This window comes from Sminthopsis crassicaudata, chromosome 4 (assembly GCF_048593235.1).
Source record: "Sminthopsis crassicaudata isolate SCR6 chromosome 4, ASM4859323v1, whole genome shotgun sequence".
Lineage (NCBI taxonomy): Eukaryota > Metazoa > Chordata > Mammalia > Dasyuromorphia > Dasyuridae > Sminthopsis > Sminthopsis crassicaudata.
Window position 1 is genome coordinate 383,952,235 of NC_133620.1, and position 17,116 is coordinate 383,969,350.

The 17,116-nt window shown below is 35.1% G+C and overlaps 1 protein-coding gene across 4 annotated transcripts in view; it reads right to left on the reverse strand.

Moving 5' to 3' along the window:
* Positions 1-15,259, reverse strand: part of PCNX2 (pecanex 2) — a 370,349-nt gene extending 355,090 nt beyond the window's left edge. For all 4 annotated transcript variants that reach the window (XM_074262410.1, XM_074262411.1, XM_074262409.1 and 1 more), the window contains exon 1: positions 15,023-15,259. In XM_074262410.1, the coding sequence (XP_074118511.1) occupies positions 15,023-15,175 (153 nt within the window). In that variant the 5' untranslated portion in view covers positions 15,176-15,259. The remainder of the gene's footprint in view (positions 1-15,022) is intronic.
* Positions 15,260-17,116: the final 1,857 nt, after the last annotated feature.

Here is a 17,116-nt window from a genome sequence, read left to right on the forward strand (position 1 = left end):
CTGCAAGTTTTAAGACATTGAATTATTTTAGACTGATCAGAGCAAAAACTATTAAGTAATAATTTGATGAAGGCAAAAAAACAAAACCAAATACCTCTAAAGGAACTTTCATGAGTCCCCAAGGCTCCAGAAGTCACCATCATATTGTAACATGATGTATAAACTTAGAAATGATAAGGCAGAATTATTACCAAAAAGTTAAACTATGTTTAGTAACTTTCACACTGGAAGAGAAGTATGTGATGCATTTTAGAAACATTTCGACCAATAACAATTCAAATAAAACAGGGGGTTCAAATAAGGGGGTAAGTGCCAAATTATCTGAAAAAGCAACATGAAATTTCTTTCTTTTATTATGAGGTCCAGGCAAGTTAATTATCAATATAAAGAAATTCTAATTAGATTAGCATCTACATTTGCATTTTTAGTTAAGGATTTTGTGGTAAAGGGAAAAGAACAAGGTTTGGCATTTGGACTAGGTTCAAACGCCAGCTCAACAATTTATTAATAGTCTGATGTTGAACAAGTCATTTGGCCTCCTCTATGAGCCTCATTATTCTGAACTAAAATATGAGGAAGTTCCTTCTAGCTCTTAAGATATGACCCTATGATTTTAAAATACTCAAAAAACTTAATTTGAAAGCTCTACATATAAATATGTCCCTTTTGTGTTTTCTAAAAACATATATGATGGCAACATATATACAATGACACAGAAAATGGTGTTAGTCAATAATTGGAGATCACTTAAGGAGAATGAGGATCCTTTGCCATTTCAAAGATCTGATTTCTTTTAGGGTTAAGAATGTATTTTTGTTTAGTGTTTCTTTATTTTTGCAAGTAACTCTATATTTGTTCACTTAAGGAATTTCAGAGAGTTGGGTATATCATTTTACCTCTACCTCTCTACCCAAATCTGCTCCCCAATTTCCATGTGCTGGACTGGAATGCTTACTGGGAATGCACCTAGGATTACTTTTTGGAGCATTCTCAGAGGATATTCTAGTTAAACATCTGGAAACTTAGGAGTCAGGGGCTTGCTTCTATACAAGAAAGAAAAGCAGAGCAGAGAAGATTGTATATATAATTTTGCTGTTTGGGGTGCTTTATTACACTGATGTAGACTGCAATACTTAGTAAATGTTCTTTTATAGTTGTTGTATATAAAAAAATCACCACCCATTAATTAGCTCAGAAATGAAACTCTTAAAATAGTTACGTGGTCCATCTTCTTGGCCTACATGTAAACTTTTCCCACACTATAGCACTCACAGGGTCTGCTATGGTATCACAGTTTTCAAAAGACCAGGGTCATCTCCATATTACAATGAGGAAATTGAGTAATTGTTCTCTATTGAGCAGTTTCCTAGCTTACAGAGTAGTGATATGTTATTAAAGAGCTGTAAATGCTTCTCTTTTTTTTACTGGAAGGAACCTCCAAAAATTTTAGTTTCTTTACTCTTTTCCTTATGACTTTAATTGAAGTGATTTCTACTAAATTTACTAAAATAAATAACTGCCTGGCCAGTACTCTCAATTGTGGAACAGTAGATAATATCCTGGGATAGGTAAGAGTAGTAGAGATAGACACTGACATAGGTAGAAGGTACTGAAATTTTGATAATCCAGACAGGCATTCTGCAGATTTTTGTCTTAACTCTCATTTTTCTTTCCACTTCAAAAGTAGAGTGTCAAGCATTTATTAAGTGCCTGCTGTATGCCAAACCCTGTGCTATGTAATTTACAAATATTATCTCATTTGATCCTCTCTTTAACAAAACCATGTAAAATAAGGGTTATCTCCATTTTACAGGTAGGAAACTGGGCAGACCAAAGTAAAGTAACTTGTCCAGGGACACACAGTTCATTAACTGAGCCTGGATTTGAATTCAGATCTTCCTGACTTCAGGACCAGTAATCTAAATAGTGTATCATTTAACTGCCTCTTATTAGAGAGTATTTGATTTAAATGGCCACAGCACTAGACATGGCAACATTGAATGCATATTCTACTGGAATTAAGATGATAGGAAAAGCCATTAGAAAATGTAGGACAGGAAAGGAAAGGGTACATGAATCAAGCCATTAATGAAATATATAAGGCTTTTCTTTCTCAGCACTACTATGAACACCTACAAATAAACCCAGCACCTAAAGCCAGCAAAACATTTGTAAAAAGTTGAATAAAGACAGAACGTTTAGTGGTGAAAGAGCTAATTCTAAGAAGCATGTATTGAAAAATAATGACATATATAAAAGTTTTACTTATGAATCATGATCCTTGGAATATTTATTACACAGAAACCTGTCAGGTAGAAAAGACCTCCACCCTATTAGAATCAAGTGAAATAAATTATTGTATCATCCAAATGGAATTAGTGTCTCTTGCATCCATACTACATTTGTCTTCAGGGCAGAAAGTGGAGGAGGGCACAGTCTAATGATGGCTGGAACTTTTGATAGCTGGTGTAAGTACCAGCAATGAGCCTAGTTTTGTGTCATAGTTTTAGATTAGAAGTCACTATGATAATGAATAAGGAATTTTTTAAAACTATATTTGCAAATGTTTGCAGTGAAATAAGGATTACAGTCAATCAATGAATTCATTTAAAGGCAAGTGTAGTGTTGCTACTTGGACTCACACAGTATATACTTTTATATATTTAGATTCTCATCTGATAAACTAAAGTCGTATGGGTATATGTTATATATAGTTATACGAATTTTTTTTTTCCCTGAGGCTGGGGTTAAGTGACTTGCCCAGAGTCACACAGCTTGGAAGTGTTAAGTGTCTGAGATCAGATTTGAACTTGGGTCCTCCTGAATTCAAGGCTGGTGCTCTATCCACTGCGCCACCTAGCTGCCCCCAATAGTTATATGAAATTTAATGTCCTCTATTTACTAATCCAAAAGATTACCTATTGTTGTCAAGATTATGAATAAGTATCATATTAATAATGAGTATTATAATGAAATAAAACTATAATTATACCTCATTTATATTACTTTGGATATATGTTATTAATAGTATGAATATACAATTATTTCCTATGTGTATAGCACATAATGATATAAATATAAATGATCACATATGTACATTATATTTTATGAAATACATATTATATAGAGAACTCAGATATAAATTTCTCAGTATAAGCTTAAATAGATTTCTGAGAAGGCAAAACCATTAAAACACTAAAGCATGAATTCATCTTAGCACACTCTCATAATGTTTCTGTTCTTAAGTGCTCCCAACCCACAATTGATTGTGGGAAATATAAGTAATGAAATTCCAAATCTCCCCACCAATTAACACTATATTTAATGCATTTTATATATTTAACTATTATAAAGTAATGTATCTCAAAATATTCTACTTTAAAAATTAATTTAATCAGTAGTAATACCTTCTAAAATGAACTGATTAGAGGAAAAACAGGATGTTAAATGAATTGACTTACTCTTGGTGTGCATATACAGATACTGCTCAAATTCTGTAGTGTTAGGGGTCACATAAAAGAATTCTTCAAGGTGCAGTGAAAGTGCAAAATTGACTAAGGTGGGGGAAGGGGTGTTCTAGATTTTATGCCAAGTATTCTTAGCCATCTTCCCTTTATGATGTGAAAAAGGAGAAGGGAGTATGCAACTTTAGATGATATCAGATTGATAGCTTGAACTTGAATCTAATGAATTGTGATTGAATCTTCTAAAAGATCCAACACACAATTCAGTCACCTGGAATCATTTAATGACAGGTACAAATGCTCTGTGATAATCGGGATTGATCACTGTTAGGGGCTGCCTTTCTTTTCCTCACCTCTTGTCACTCATTCCTCAGAATGAATATATACACATATATATGGATGTATGAGTGGATGGATGGATGGATGGATGGATGGGTACACATACACATATTTACCTCTCCCTGATAGGTCCAAGTCAATCAGGCTTGGGGATTGGCTCCTGTTCTAAGGGAAAAAATGGTAAGAAAGCTTCTGGGATGGGGTTGGTTTATTGTTAAAATTCTTGTTGCTGTAGGGACAAGCACTTTTCTTAATTACTTTTCAAGACTGCCAAAGTTTTTGTTTTCTCCTGCCCTCCTATTCACTCTCTAGATTCCAGACCTATTGTACTTTCCTGTTCCAACTGTCCGACTTATATTAATACTCTCCCAGTCATTGCCAATTGAAACTTTATAGTTATCTTTCCATATTTTTCTCCTTTATGTCCTAATCACCAATCAAATCATATCACTTCTGCTAATTCTGAGTCTGATTAGAGTCAATTTGGCTATGAATCATATTTTTAATCTCTTTCCCCAAATGAAGTTGTGAAGTGCTATGAAATAATTAATGGAGCTCCTTTTAGTCAAGTGTTTTAAGTATCAGTTATAGGTCCAAAATGAATTAATTTTGTAGGATTTAGACTTCTCTGTGCCTCAAATTTTCCATCTATTGTACAAGATAAATGAGTTGGTATTTCATTATAGGAGATATTCTAGAAAGTCTTTAATATTGACTTCAAAGGAAGTCCCTTCAAAGAGACAGCTATTGTCACAGTGGATAGACTCTTGCTGCATCTTCAGTCAGGAAACCCAAAGTTCAAATCCAGTCTCAGACTAACTGGGGTGACTTTGACCAAGTCCTTTAAGCTCTGTTTACTTTAGTTTCCCTAATTATAAAAAAGGGATAATAATAGCACCTACCTCATAGGAATGTTGTGAGGATCACATAAGATAATATTTATTAAAAGCACTTAAAAAATTGTTGATTGTGGCAATCCAGGTTTGGTACATAGTAGGTTTTATATAATGCTTATACCCCATTTCATCACTTTGTATCCATGTATCCATGTATCTATGTATCCATGGGACATTTTCTAATAAACACCTAGATACATAACATTTGGATTCTCCTACCAATGGCCAAACAAAGAATGACAATGGTATGTTCACAACCTGGAAGTTCCTTGTGGAAATTTACTTTAGGCTATAGTCATTGTCAAAAATTTACATCAAAAATCTGGATCCATCTTTAAGCTTCCTGTCTCTCCTTTAGAATTAATTCTAAGAGTAGCAATACATGTTTGGAAAGCTCTTAGCAAGTACTTGTCTGCCAGGACTCCATTATTACTTAGATATATGAACCATGAAAGAGATTCAAGAAATTAAGGTCATGATGTGTTCATTAAAAAATTCACTAAAATGGGGGCGGAGCCAAGATGGCAGAGAAGGCACTTGTGAGAATCTGAGCTCCTTTCATACCTCATTACCAATTTTTAAAATCAGCCTCAAAAATAGTGCTGACTGGCAAGTTTCACGAATATTGGAAGTACAACAACTCACCAGCCGAAGATAATCTAGAATATCACCAGAAAAGATTTGTCCTGAGTGGCGGGAGCAGACCAGCGCAGGCCAGGGATAGAATTGGAAGCAGGGCGGCCTCTGCAGTTGGAAGGTTTACATAGAGCTCTCTGCCATAGCCTGACTGCTTTGCTTTGGTTGCAGAGTAGTGGACTAGCAGAGAAATCAGAGCCTAGGGTAGAGGGTACACTGAGGTACACCAGAGGCTGAGAGTATCTGCCTGTGCCCACCCAGGACCAGAAGTGACTCAGGGCAGACCATAACACAGCTCTTCCTGGCATTCTGCAGCTAGGGGTTCTTGTTGGGGGGCAGTCACAAACCTGCACGGCAGGAGCACAGCCGGGGCAGCCTTTCATTTGCACAATAGGGGGCTCGGCCTGGGGTAGTGGAATTTCCCCAGCTTGCCTGCAATGCCCAGGCAGAGACACTTCCAGTGTGATGAGGGATAGGGTGACTGCTAAGGGCGTTTGTGTGTGTGTGGGGGGGGGGGAGTGATACTTTTGCTGCTTAACCTCTCGCCCCAAGGCAGTCACTAATCCTCACAACGAGGCTCCTGGCAGGGCACTTATATAGCCCAGCACTTGTTATCCAGGCCTACTCACTTCCCTGTGGAGCTCTTCCCAGAGCCCTCCTACACTTCAGCCATTCCTTGCAGCCCATTGAGAGGAGAGTTACTGAACATATACCCATCCTTGCTCTGCAGAGGAAGCTGATAACCTCCCTGTTCTGAAGGCAGACCCTGAAGGCTTAAAAAAAAAAAAAAAAAAGAATAAAAAAATGAAGAGAATGATTGATAGCTTCTATACAGAAAGAGAGCAGGTTTCCAACCCCTAGGAGAATAATAACAAACAGCCTCCAGACAATACCCCAAATAACACTCTCCTAGAAGAGACTATTAAAAATCTCAAAAGAGAGTTAGAAGAAAAATGGGGAAAGGAAAGAGAAGCTATGCAAGAGAGTAACAACTTCCTGAAATGTGAATTGGAAAAGGTAAAGAATTCACAGGAAGTGCAGGGAAACAGAATTAGGGAATTGGAAAAGGTAAAGAAATAACAAGAAAGTAGGATCTGTGAATTAGAAAAGATAAAGAATTCCCAAGAAAGTAGGATTTGTGAAATGGAAAAAGAAAACAACTCATTAAAAAACAAATTTAGTGAAATGGAAAAAAAATTCCATAGAGCAAAACAACTCATTTAAAAACTCAATTGGACATATACAAAAAAGAAGTTAAAAAAAAAAAAAAAGCTAATGAAGAAAATAACTCATTAAAAATCAGAACTCTTGTTAGTCTCAATTTCCTCATATGTAAAATGGGGATAATAGTAGCCTATCTAGAGTTATTTTGAGGATTAATCAAATAAATCAACATAGAAAAAGTACTTTGAAAACTTTAAAGGACAATATAATTTTTAATTTTATGATTCTCCCAAATTATTGATTCTAGATGGCCATGATTTTAACTCACTCTAAAGTATAACAAACAAGAAACCACAGAACCTAAAAAAAATACTACTATTAAGCAAACTTGTTGACAATATTGACAAGAATCTCAAAATTAGAACACATTGCATAAAGATATCTGATAATCTGAAGCATTTTATAAAGGTAGAATATCAAATTTGAATGTCAATATCAATTCAAATAATCAACAATGGCACCAAAACAAAAATTTGGACTAAAGTTCTAAAAATGGATATATTATGGAATATTGGAAATGGTTCCATTACAATGAAGTGGGGAATGAATTAAGTATTCCAGTATTCTAATAAAGTTTTGATGGTGTTAATTTAGCTATATTATTCATTGACGACTCATCTATACCATTTCATCTGACTCACAATGCTGAATAATTCTTCCATACAGTATAACAATATAATGGATGCCTTCCTATGCTTCTTTTAATATTTTAATATGGACACTGAGACCTATTGAGACCTTAGTTAATCTATTCCACATTCTTGCTATATAAGTGTTTCACTTTTTTGTCCAGTCAGAATTATATGTGACTTAGATGCCACCAGTATAAAAGTTGAAAATCTTAGAATACACTATTCTAAAAAGAAAAGATAAAGGCTTACAATAAAAATAACTTAATCTAGCAAAACTGAGGATAACTTTATGGTATTAAAATGGATTTTAATGAAATGGAGTCCTTTCAAACATTTTGATCAAAAGATTACAGAGGTATCCTGACATGCAAACAATTGAGAAAACAGAAATATAAACAGGTAAGCATTAATGAGATTCAATTATGAGAATGAAGGTAAGCAAAATGAATTCTAACTAAAGGCATATAAAAATATAGCTTGTTTTTTTTACAACAAATCGGAAATTGAGGAAATACTCATTAATTATGGAAGAGAACAAATTATGACATATTATGGCATATGTGTGCAATAGAAAAGGCATCTAAATAAATACAGAGAGGCAGAGTAAAGATATTGAAGTAAAGGCAGGGCATTAGCAAGCTTGCCTCCAATCTTCTCCATATTTCTTTAAATAATGACTCTAAACAAATTCTAGAGAAACAGAATTCATGAAAATATGGAGTGAAACAATTTTCCAGTCTAGAACAACTTGGAAGGTCAGTAGGAAAGGTCTGTCACAGCAGAGAGTGTAGTACAGTCCTGCACAGGCCATGTCAGCACAACCCCTGACCAAGCAAATCAAGAGCAGGCAACAGAAGTGGCAGCTTCCAGAGCTCCCAACCAACAGATCCAAAGGGAGTTAGAAGCATATTATAGGAGTATCTTTGTTAGCATTCATGCAGAACACTGTTGCTTTGCTCATACTCAAATCCAGGTTGCAATCCTGGGGACAATCCCATCACAAGAAGGAGCACTAGCATACCAGAGTTTGTAGCCACAGGGAATCAGGGACCTTCCTCACTGTTCCAGGGCAGGAATAAAAGTGGTTGGGGCCATTCACAGACCAAAGCACAAGCCAGAAAAGGAGGAAACACACTTCTCCTTACATCATACCCATCTTGGAGGAACTGAAAAATTTACAAGTCCCTAGAATTATTTCTGAAAACAGCTGCACAAAACCTCTGAAGCTTGGGATAGTGCAAATTCCACCCTGAAAATAGAGACCTGTTCAAAGCATATGAACAGACAATTCTCAGATGATGAAATTGAAACTATATCCACTCATATGAGAGAGTGTTCCAAATCACTACTATCAGAGAAATGCAAATTAAGACAACTCTGAGATACCACTACACACCTGTCAGATTGGCTAAGATGACAGGAACAAATAATGATGAATGTTGGAGGGGATGTGGGAAAACTGGGACACTAATATATTGCTGGTGGAGTTGTGAAAGAATCCAGCCATTCTGGAGAGCAATTTGGAACTATGCCCAAAAAGTTATGCATACCCTTTGACCCAGCATTGCTGCTATTGGGATTATATCCCAAAGAAATACTAAAGAGGGGAAAGGGACCTGTATGTGCCAAAATGTTTGTGGCAGCTCTTTTTGTTGTAGCTAGAAACTGGAAGTTGAATGGATGCCCATCAATTGGAGAATGGTTGGGTAAATTATGGTATATGAATGTTATGGAATATTATTGCTCTGTAAGAAATGACCAGCAGGAGGAATACAGAGAGGCTTGGAGAGACTTACATCAACTGATGCTGAGTGAAATGAACAGAACCAGAAGATCGCTGTACACTTCAATGCTGTATGAAGAGGTATTCTGATGGAAGTGGATATCTTCAACATAAAGAAGATCCAACTCACTTCCAGTTGATCAATGATGGACAGAAATAACTACACCCAGAGAAGGAACACTGGGAGGTGAATGTAAATTGTTAGCACTACTGTCTATCTACCCAGGTTACTTATACCTTCGGAATCTAATACTTAATGTGGCAACAAGAAAATGGTTATTTGCACACATATATTGTATCTAGGTTATACTGTAACACATGTAAAATGTATGGAATTGCCTGTCACAGGGGGAGTGGAGGGAGGGGGGGATAATTTGGAAAAATGAATGCAAGGGATAATATTGTAAAAAAAAATTACTCATGCATATATACTGTGGGGAAAAAATTCTAAATAAAAAATTTTTTAAAAAGAAAATAGAGACCTAATTTGACAAAAAAAATTAGAAGTCAAGGAATAGGTTGGGAATGAGCAAACAACAGAAAAAGAGTCTCACCATAGAAAATTACTATGGTGAAAATGAACACCCACTGTGGTGACAGGTGACAAAACACCCACTCAGAAAATAACAAAAGCAAAACTCCTATATCTAAAGCCTCAAAGAAAAATATGAACTGATGTCAGGCCATAGAAGATCTCACAAAGGATTCTGAAAGTCAAGTAAGGGAGATAGAGGAAAAATTGGGAAGAGAAATTAGTGTGATGCAAGAAAATCATGAAAAACAAGTCAACATCTTGGAGAGAGAGAGAGAGAGAGAGAGAGAGAGAGAGAGAAATTAAGAAAATAATACCTTAAAAACAGACAAGATCAAAGGAGAAAGGAGATATAAAAAGCCAATGAGGAAAAGAATATCTTAAAAAGTATAACTGTACAATTGGAAAGAGTAACACAAAATCACTGAAGAAAAAATACTCCTTACAAAGACTAATTGGCCAAATGGAAAGAGAAGAACAAAAAAAAATCAATTATATATTTTAGAAATGAGGCCTTTATCAGAACCCTTGGATGTAAAATTTTTTCCAGTTTACTGCTTCCCTTTTAATCTTGGCTATATTGGTTTTGTTTGTGTATATATATATACGTATATATATATATATATATATATATATATATATATATATATATATATATATATACGTATATATATATATAGTTTTATTTGTATAATTTAATATAATCAAAATTATCCATTTTGCATTTCATGTTTTCTAGTTCTCCACAAATCTGAGAGGTAGACTATTCCTTATTCTTCTAATTTGCTTATAGTGTCACTCTTTATGTCTAAATCATGGATCTGTTTTGATCTTATCTTGGTATAGGGTATTAGATATTGATCAATGCATAATTTCTTCCCAGAATTTTCTAATTTTCCCAGCAATTTTTGTCAAATACAGAGTTTTTATCCCAGAATCTGGAGTCTTAGTGTTTGTCATCAAAGTTTCTTACTTCTTAATAATATTGCTATTATCCTATAAGCCTTTCTTTTGATTCTGTTCATTTTACTCTTCTTCAGTTCATACACATTTTGTTTTTTTTTTGTTATTGCTGGCCTTCCAGTCATATCTAACTCTTCAAAATCCCATTTGGAGTTTTCTCAGCAAATACATTGGAGCAGTTCACCATTTCCTTCTCCAGTTCACTTAACATGTTGGGGAATCGAGGCAAACAAGGGAGATTTTCCCAAGGTCATAAAGTTAGTAATTGTTTGAATTCAGATTTAAATTCAATTGATAAATTGTCAAAGGATTTGAATAGACGATATTCAGATGAAGAAATTAAAGCCATTTCTCGTCATATGAAAAAATGCTCTAAGAATCACTATTGATTGGAGAAATCAGCTCTGAGGTAGCACTCCATACCTCTCAGATTGGCTAAGATGACAGGAAAAGAAAATGATGAATGTTGGAGGGGACATGGGAAAACTGGGACACTAATACATTGTTGATGGAGTTGTGACCTGATCCAAGCATTCTGAGAGCAATTTGAAAGTATGCCTAAAGAGCTATCAAACTGTGTATATCCTTTGATCCAATAGTGTTTCTATTGGGTCTGTAACCCAAAAAGAGATCATAAAAAGGGAAAAGCACCCACATGTGCAAAAATGTTTGTGGCAGCCCTTTTTGTAGTGGCAAGGAACTGGAAACTGAGTGGATGCCCCATCAGTGGAGAAATGGCTGAATAAGTTATAGTATAAGGATATTATGGAATATTATTGTTTTCTAAGAAATGATCAGCAGGTTGATTTCAGAAAGGCCTGTAGAGATTTACATGGATTGATGGCAAGTAAGGGGAGTAGAACCCAGAGAACATTATGCACAGCAACAACAAATTTATATGATGATCAATTGTGATGTACTTGGCTCTTTTCAACAATGAGGTGATTCAAATCAATTCCAGTATACTTGTGATGGAGAGAGCCATCTGCACCCAGAAAGAAAGTCCTCTATTCATAGTGACTGAATGTCTTTTACACATAGTATTTTCACCTTTTTATTGTTACTTTTTTTCATTTATCATTTTTCCTTTTTGAGCTGATTTTTTCTTGTGTTGTATGATAAATGTGGAAATATGTATAAAAGAATTACATATGTTTAACATATATTGACATATATATTGTTTAATATATAAAAAACACAATAAACATATATTGTTTAACATATATAACCTAACATCTAGAGGAGGGGGAACAGAGTCAAGGGAGGGGGAAAAATTTGGAACACAGGTTTTGCAAGGGTGAATAATAAAAACTATCTTTGCATGTATTTTGAAAATAAAAAGCTATTTTTTTAAACTAAGCAACTTTAAAGTATTTAAAAAGTGATTGGCACAATGACCAAACATATTTTCAAAGAACTAATGAAGAGACATATTATTCAGCATCTGATAGAAAAGTAATGGATTCTCAGTACAGAATAAGACAAACTCTTGGAAATGGACAATGTAGAAATATAGAAATGAGATTTGCCTGCCTAAAAGCATAAGGCATTAGTCACATGTATTTTAAATTAGATGAAGATTAGTCTTTTAATTGTTTCTATTGTTGAGTCTAGGGAGGAAAAAATGTCTGAAATGGTCTGCCTCCAGTACAGATATAGGGACAAACTGGGAGAAGTTCTAACAGGAAAAATCAAAAAGAAATCAAGTTAAGCCTGAATTCTCAATATTATATAGTGCCAATTGAGTATTATACATAAAAGGACATCATAGCACAGGCAAATGATAGTTTCCTCTTCATAAAACTCTATTGAAACATCACACATACATTTTATAAGCCAAGATGAGTATGTGTGAATATGAAATACAATATAAGTTAATTCACTTGTAAAGGTGAAATAAGAAAAATAAAACTAACGCAATATCTCAAGGATGAACTGGACATGAATCTGCTGATGTTAGAAAAGGATAAATAACCAACACAGCTGACTTCACAGTCAGTCTCAACTGCTCTTTGAAGCAGCAAAATTATTAGGGCAAGTGCAGGGAGTGACGTTTAGCTCAAGACTAGAAGGCATTTAATGAAATACTTTTAATTCAGTTCTGTTAATGGTCCAAGAAGTATCACCAGAAAATTATCTCTAGACTTGTTCTAAGGTCCGCACCTCTTGGTTATTCCACATTATGGAAGCTTAGAGTAAGGATAGAAGTCAGTATGCTGAAGGAACCAAGACTTTCTATTTTCAATTAACAGTTCTACTTAATTTCACTTCCACAAAACATCATGTCTTCATACCTTCTGACATTCCCCTTCAACAACAGAAAACAAAACTAATAGTTTGTTTTAGGTGTCAATTTATACCAATAAGGAAGAAAATCTTAAGTATCCCTGAAAGAAAATGAACTTTGATATACTGGGAAGAGCACTAGTCTTGGTGGCACAAAACATAGATTGGAAACCCAGTTTTGTGCCTTACTAACAATGTAACTTTGAGAAAATTGTCTTCTTAAACTTCATTTTCTTAATTCATCAAATATAGCTAATCAAACTTACATTATACATCACACAGGATCACTGTGAATAGTGTTTTTTAAACCCTAAAGCTCTGTAGAAATGTTAGCAATTATTATCTCTTGATTTTCCCAAGTGAACTGATATTGATAAAATACAAGATGAATTTTTACAAACAATAATCCAAATCCCTACATTCCTAGTATTTTAAGGCATATTTTATCAATATTGATTTAATACCTCATAAATTACAATAATTGCTTTTTAGAGCACAGTACAAAATTAATTGTAAAGAAACCATTTGCCTTTCCAACTTAGGCCTTTAGATTATGATTTATTCTTTGAATCTAACCCAGTAGATTTATGAAGTTAAACTATTATTACTTGGTATATTTCTTTTTAAACCCCAAATTTATATTTGAAGTAGTCCATTTGGTATAGATAATTTGCTTCTAAATGGGGCCTGCTGTTAATGAATTACCATATATTGGAGGATAGCAAGATTCAAAGCATGTTGAATACAGAAATCAAAAGCCCAAAGTTCAATTCCCAGCTCTTACACACTTGTCAGACAAGTCTACCTATTTGCCCCAATCTGCAAAATGAGGGGCCTGGACTGAATGATTTCTGAAGTTCTTGAAAAACACAAATCTATGAACCTGTTTATTACAGTTCAAGATAATGTTAGTGAAACTGAAAAGGGAGTTAGTTATCACTGTCTTTCAGTAATTAGAGGAATGTTTCCAATCAGATTTAAAGAGCAATTTTTTTTATTCCATGACAAGAGAAGGTATAAGTTTTATATTGAATGTAATAAATTTTATAAGGGCAAAATGTCCTCAGTAATTATGTTTTCATTAATCAGAGAGCCTAAAGTAAGATTAAAATTAGTAAAAAAAAAAATGGTGGGGGCAGATTTTATATTTTATAAAATTACAATTTGTATATATATATATATATAATATAAAATTATAAAATAATTAAACTTAACAAAAACAATGATCAAAAAAAGATGAAAGGAAAACTATTAGCTAAAGACCACTATTACAGATGTCCAACAAAATTACACATTTACCCAAAGTAAAATTTGTAGATGATACAGCCCCAGTTTTTAAAAATATTTTCAGTTTCCATTATACACAAGCAAATACACTGACAAAAAAATAGAAGATATTAGAGTGTTGAATAAGTGATACATGCCAATGTCATGTTCACCAGATGAATACTGGAAGAATGGCATTAACAAAATTTGGGTTCCAGAATGAATATATTTAATTAGATATGTGAAACTTTAATTAGGAAATGATATAAGATTTCATTTTGGAAACAAGAATGACTTCTAGTTATTTTTAATTGACTGTATTAGCTATGAATAATACCAGCATTTATATTTAGTTTTCCTAAGTAGGTCATCCAAATGTTTAAACATAGAATATTTCTAATTATATCTAATATTATACTTTGTTGTAGGTTCCCCCCCCCCACTGGTCTAGAAAGAATGGGAAGAAAAATTGCAAACTAAATTAAGAATTGGTCATCTTTCTTCCAAAAGAGGATCACTGAGATACAATTGCTCTTTTGAAAGTTTATTTACTGTTTGGATTAATAGACATATGCTTACTGAACTTCCATACTACATATTGAGAAAACCAAAAATTCCTCTACATCAACTATAAACCAATGAAACCCAGCAGAAAAAGCAACATGCAGCTTGGTGACTCATCCTTACATCCTGCATCAAATTTTAATGAGTCTCAAGGCCCCAGTCCTTTCCTTTCTGTGCTCCCCCCCCCCTTCTCCTCCCTCCTCTCTCTCCTCTCTCTCTCTCTCTCTCTCTCTCTCTCTCTCTCTCTCTCTCTCTCTCTCTCTCTCTCTCTCTCTCTCTCTCTCTCTCTCTCTCTCTCTCATTTCCTGTAATCGCTTCTCCCACACTCATTTTCTCATCCTTATTTTCCTCGACCTCTTTCTCAGTAAATGTCACTCCTAACCTGTCCCCTCTGTTTACTTTCTCCTTCCTTTCTCCTCAAAATCCTTCTCACTCACCAGGTGCAGCGTCAGGGGCAGCAGCAGCAAAAACAGCCACAGGTAGAGGTGACAGCTATTGGTGAACTTGCTCTGCTCCGGATCGTGGTACCAACCTCCGGTGAGCGCAGCCCACACTCCCTGGCGGAGTAATTGCAATATCTGGGACACCATGCCTGCTGCAACCCGATGGCCCAGGGCCCTCAGTTTCCCCTCTGAGTATCCCCACGCTGCTCGCCGAATCTCCCCAGTCTTAGCACAGAGTGTCCCACGTCGTCCCCCCACCTCCACCTCCTCCTCCTCCTCCACCACCTCCTACTCCCCCTCGACTAGAGCTAGGACTGTTCTTCTGCCGGGACCCGCAGGTGGGGGCGCCGGCGCCGGCTGCTGCCGCCGGGCAGGTGGGCGCCATGTCCGAGGAAGGAAGGATTTTCCCATCGTGCTCAGAGGCGGCTGCAGATGCTCAGGAGGCTCCTCCCCTCTTGCCCTCACCGGGACTCCTCCCAGTACCGCGGCAGCTGGAGGGGAGGGAGTTGTGGCCGGGTCACTTCCAGTCCTTTACTCTCATTTCCTTAGCTATCACAATCCTCTCCTTTCTCCTATTGAAGCTGAATAAGTAAAATAAAATAGAGAGAGGTGCTCTAATAGCTGAGGAAATATTGTCCTGGACTGATTCCCTGTTCCTAGAATCAAAAAGCATCTTGGACTTAAGACCCCCGCTGCAAACATCCCTGCAATTTCTTTCCCCATCCCTGGGATGGATATCTTCCCTAGTTCACATCAGGTCCCTAGCTCGCAGAAATTCTCCCTCCCTCCCTCCCTCCCTCTCCCCAACTCTTCTCGGTTCTGCATCCTCTTGGCCTTTAGTTATTGTTTTTCCTTTTTGACCCTTTATTCAAGTCAAACTAGATGATACAAGTAATACACTTTCAAATCTTAAAATTGTTTACAAATCGTCTCTCCTATTGGAATATGAAGCTCTTAAGGACAAAAACTATCTTTGCCTCTTTTTTTTTCATATTTTCAATGCATAGCATATATTAGATAGCATATATATACAGCATATATATGTATATATATATATATATATACATAATACCTAATAAGTGGTTGTTGAAAATATATTTTGAATGTTAGATATGTGCTGTATTATTATTATTATTTATTAAATTCCTCAATTTCTCACCTAGAAACTGCTTTCTTTGAATCTGCTGAGAAGTTAATGTCTTGTTATATTTTCAGCAACATCAGAAAGATCCCATTGTCCTGGGAAAATAATTCCTTAGAATAGTTTCTGATCTCTGAAATACTAATTTTGGAATGTTTTCCCTTTGATTTAAGATTCCATATCATTTTCAATTGAATATGAATGGATTTTATGTATTCTCCTGGGTGCCAGGTTTGAAAGATAAAAGAATGTCTGGAGGAAGAAAAAAAGTATTGTCCTGGAATTGGAGCAATATGCTGCAGACTGGAAATATTAAGGCAGCCTTCTTCTACTTCATATTTCCCTCTCTAGAACTAGTCCTATGCTCATTGCAGTATTTTCTCATACTCTTCCTCCCTTAAAAATGGTGATTCTTGTGGGGCTAAAGTACCTTGATACATTTTTGTTTGGTATAAGGATTAAGGAAACCAAAATATCTTTTTTTTTTTTTCAGATGATATAAACTCAGAATATAATCTAAAACACCAATTAAATCAATTGACTTCAGGATTTAAAATAAACTCATATAAATGATTAGTATTTCTATGTATTACCAACAAAATCGAGCAGAGATAAAAAGAAATTCTATTTAAAACTAAAATAGGAAATATAAAATATTTTGAAGTTTGCCTGCTAAGAACTATATGGACACAATAACAAAACATTCTTTACGCAAACAAAATCCTGAAAAATGGAAGAAAATTTAGTTGCTTATGAGTAGACTGTGCCAAAAATGATAACAATGACAATATGACTCAAATTAATTTACTTAGTACCATACTAATCTATCAAATTGATCTGGAAGAACAAAAGATTAAGGGTATTAAGAGAACTAATTTTTAAAATGGGATGAAAGGAGCTCCTAGCAGTATTAGATGTTAAACTGTACCCCCAAGTATGATAATTAT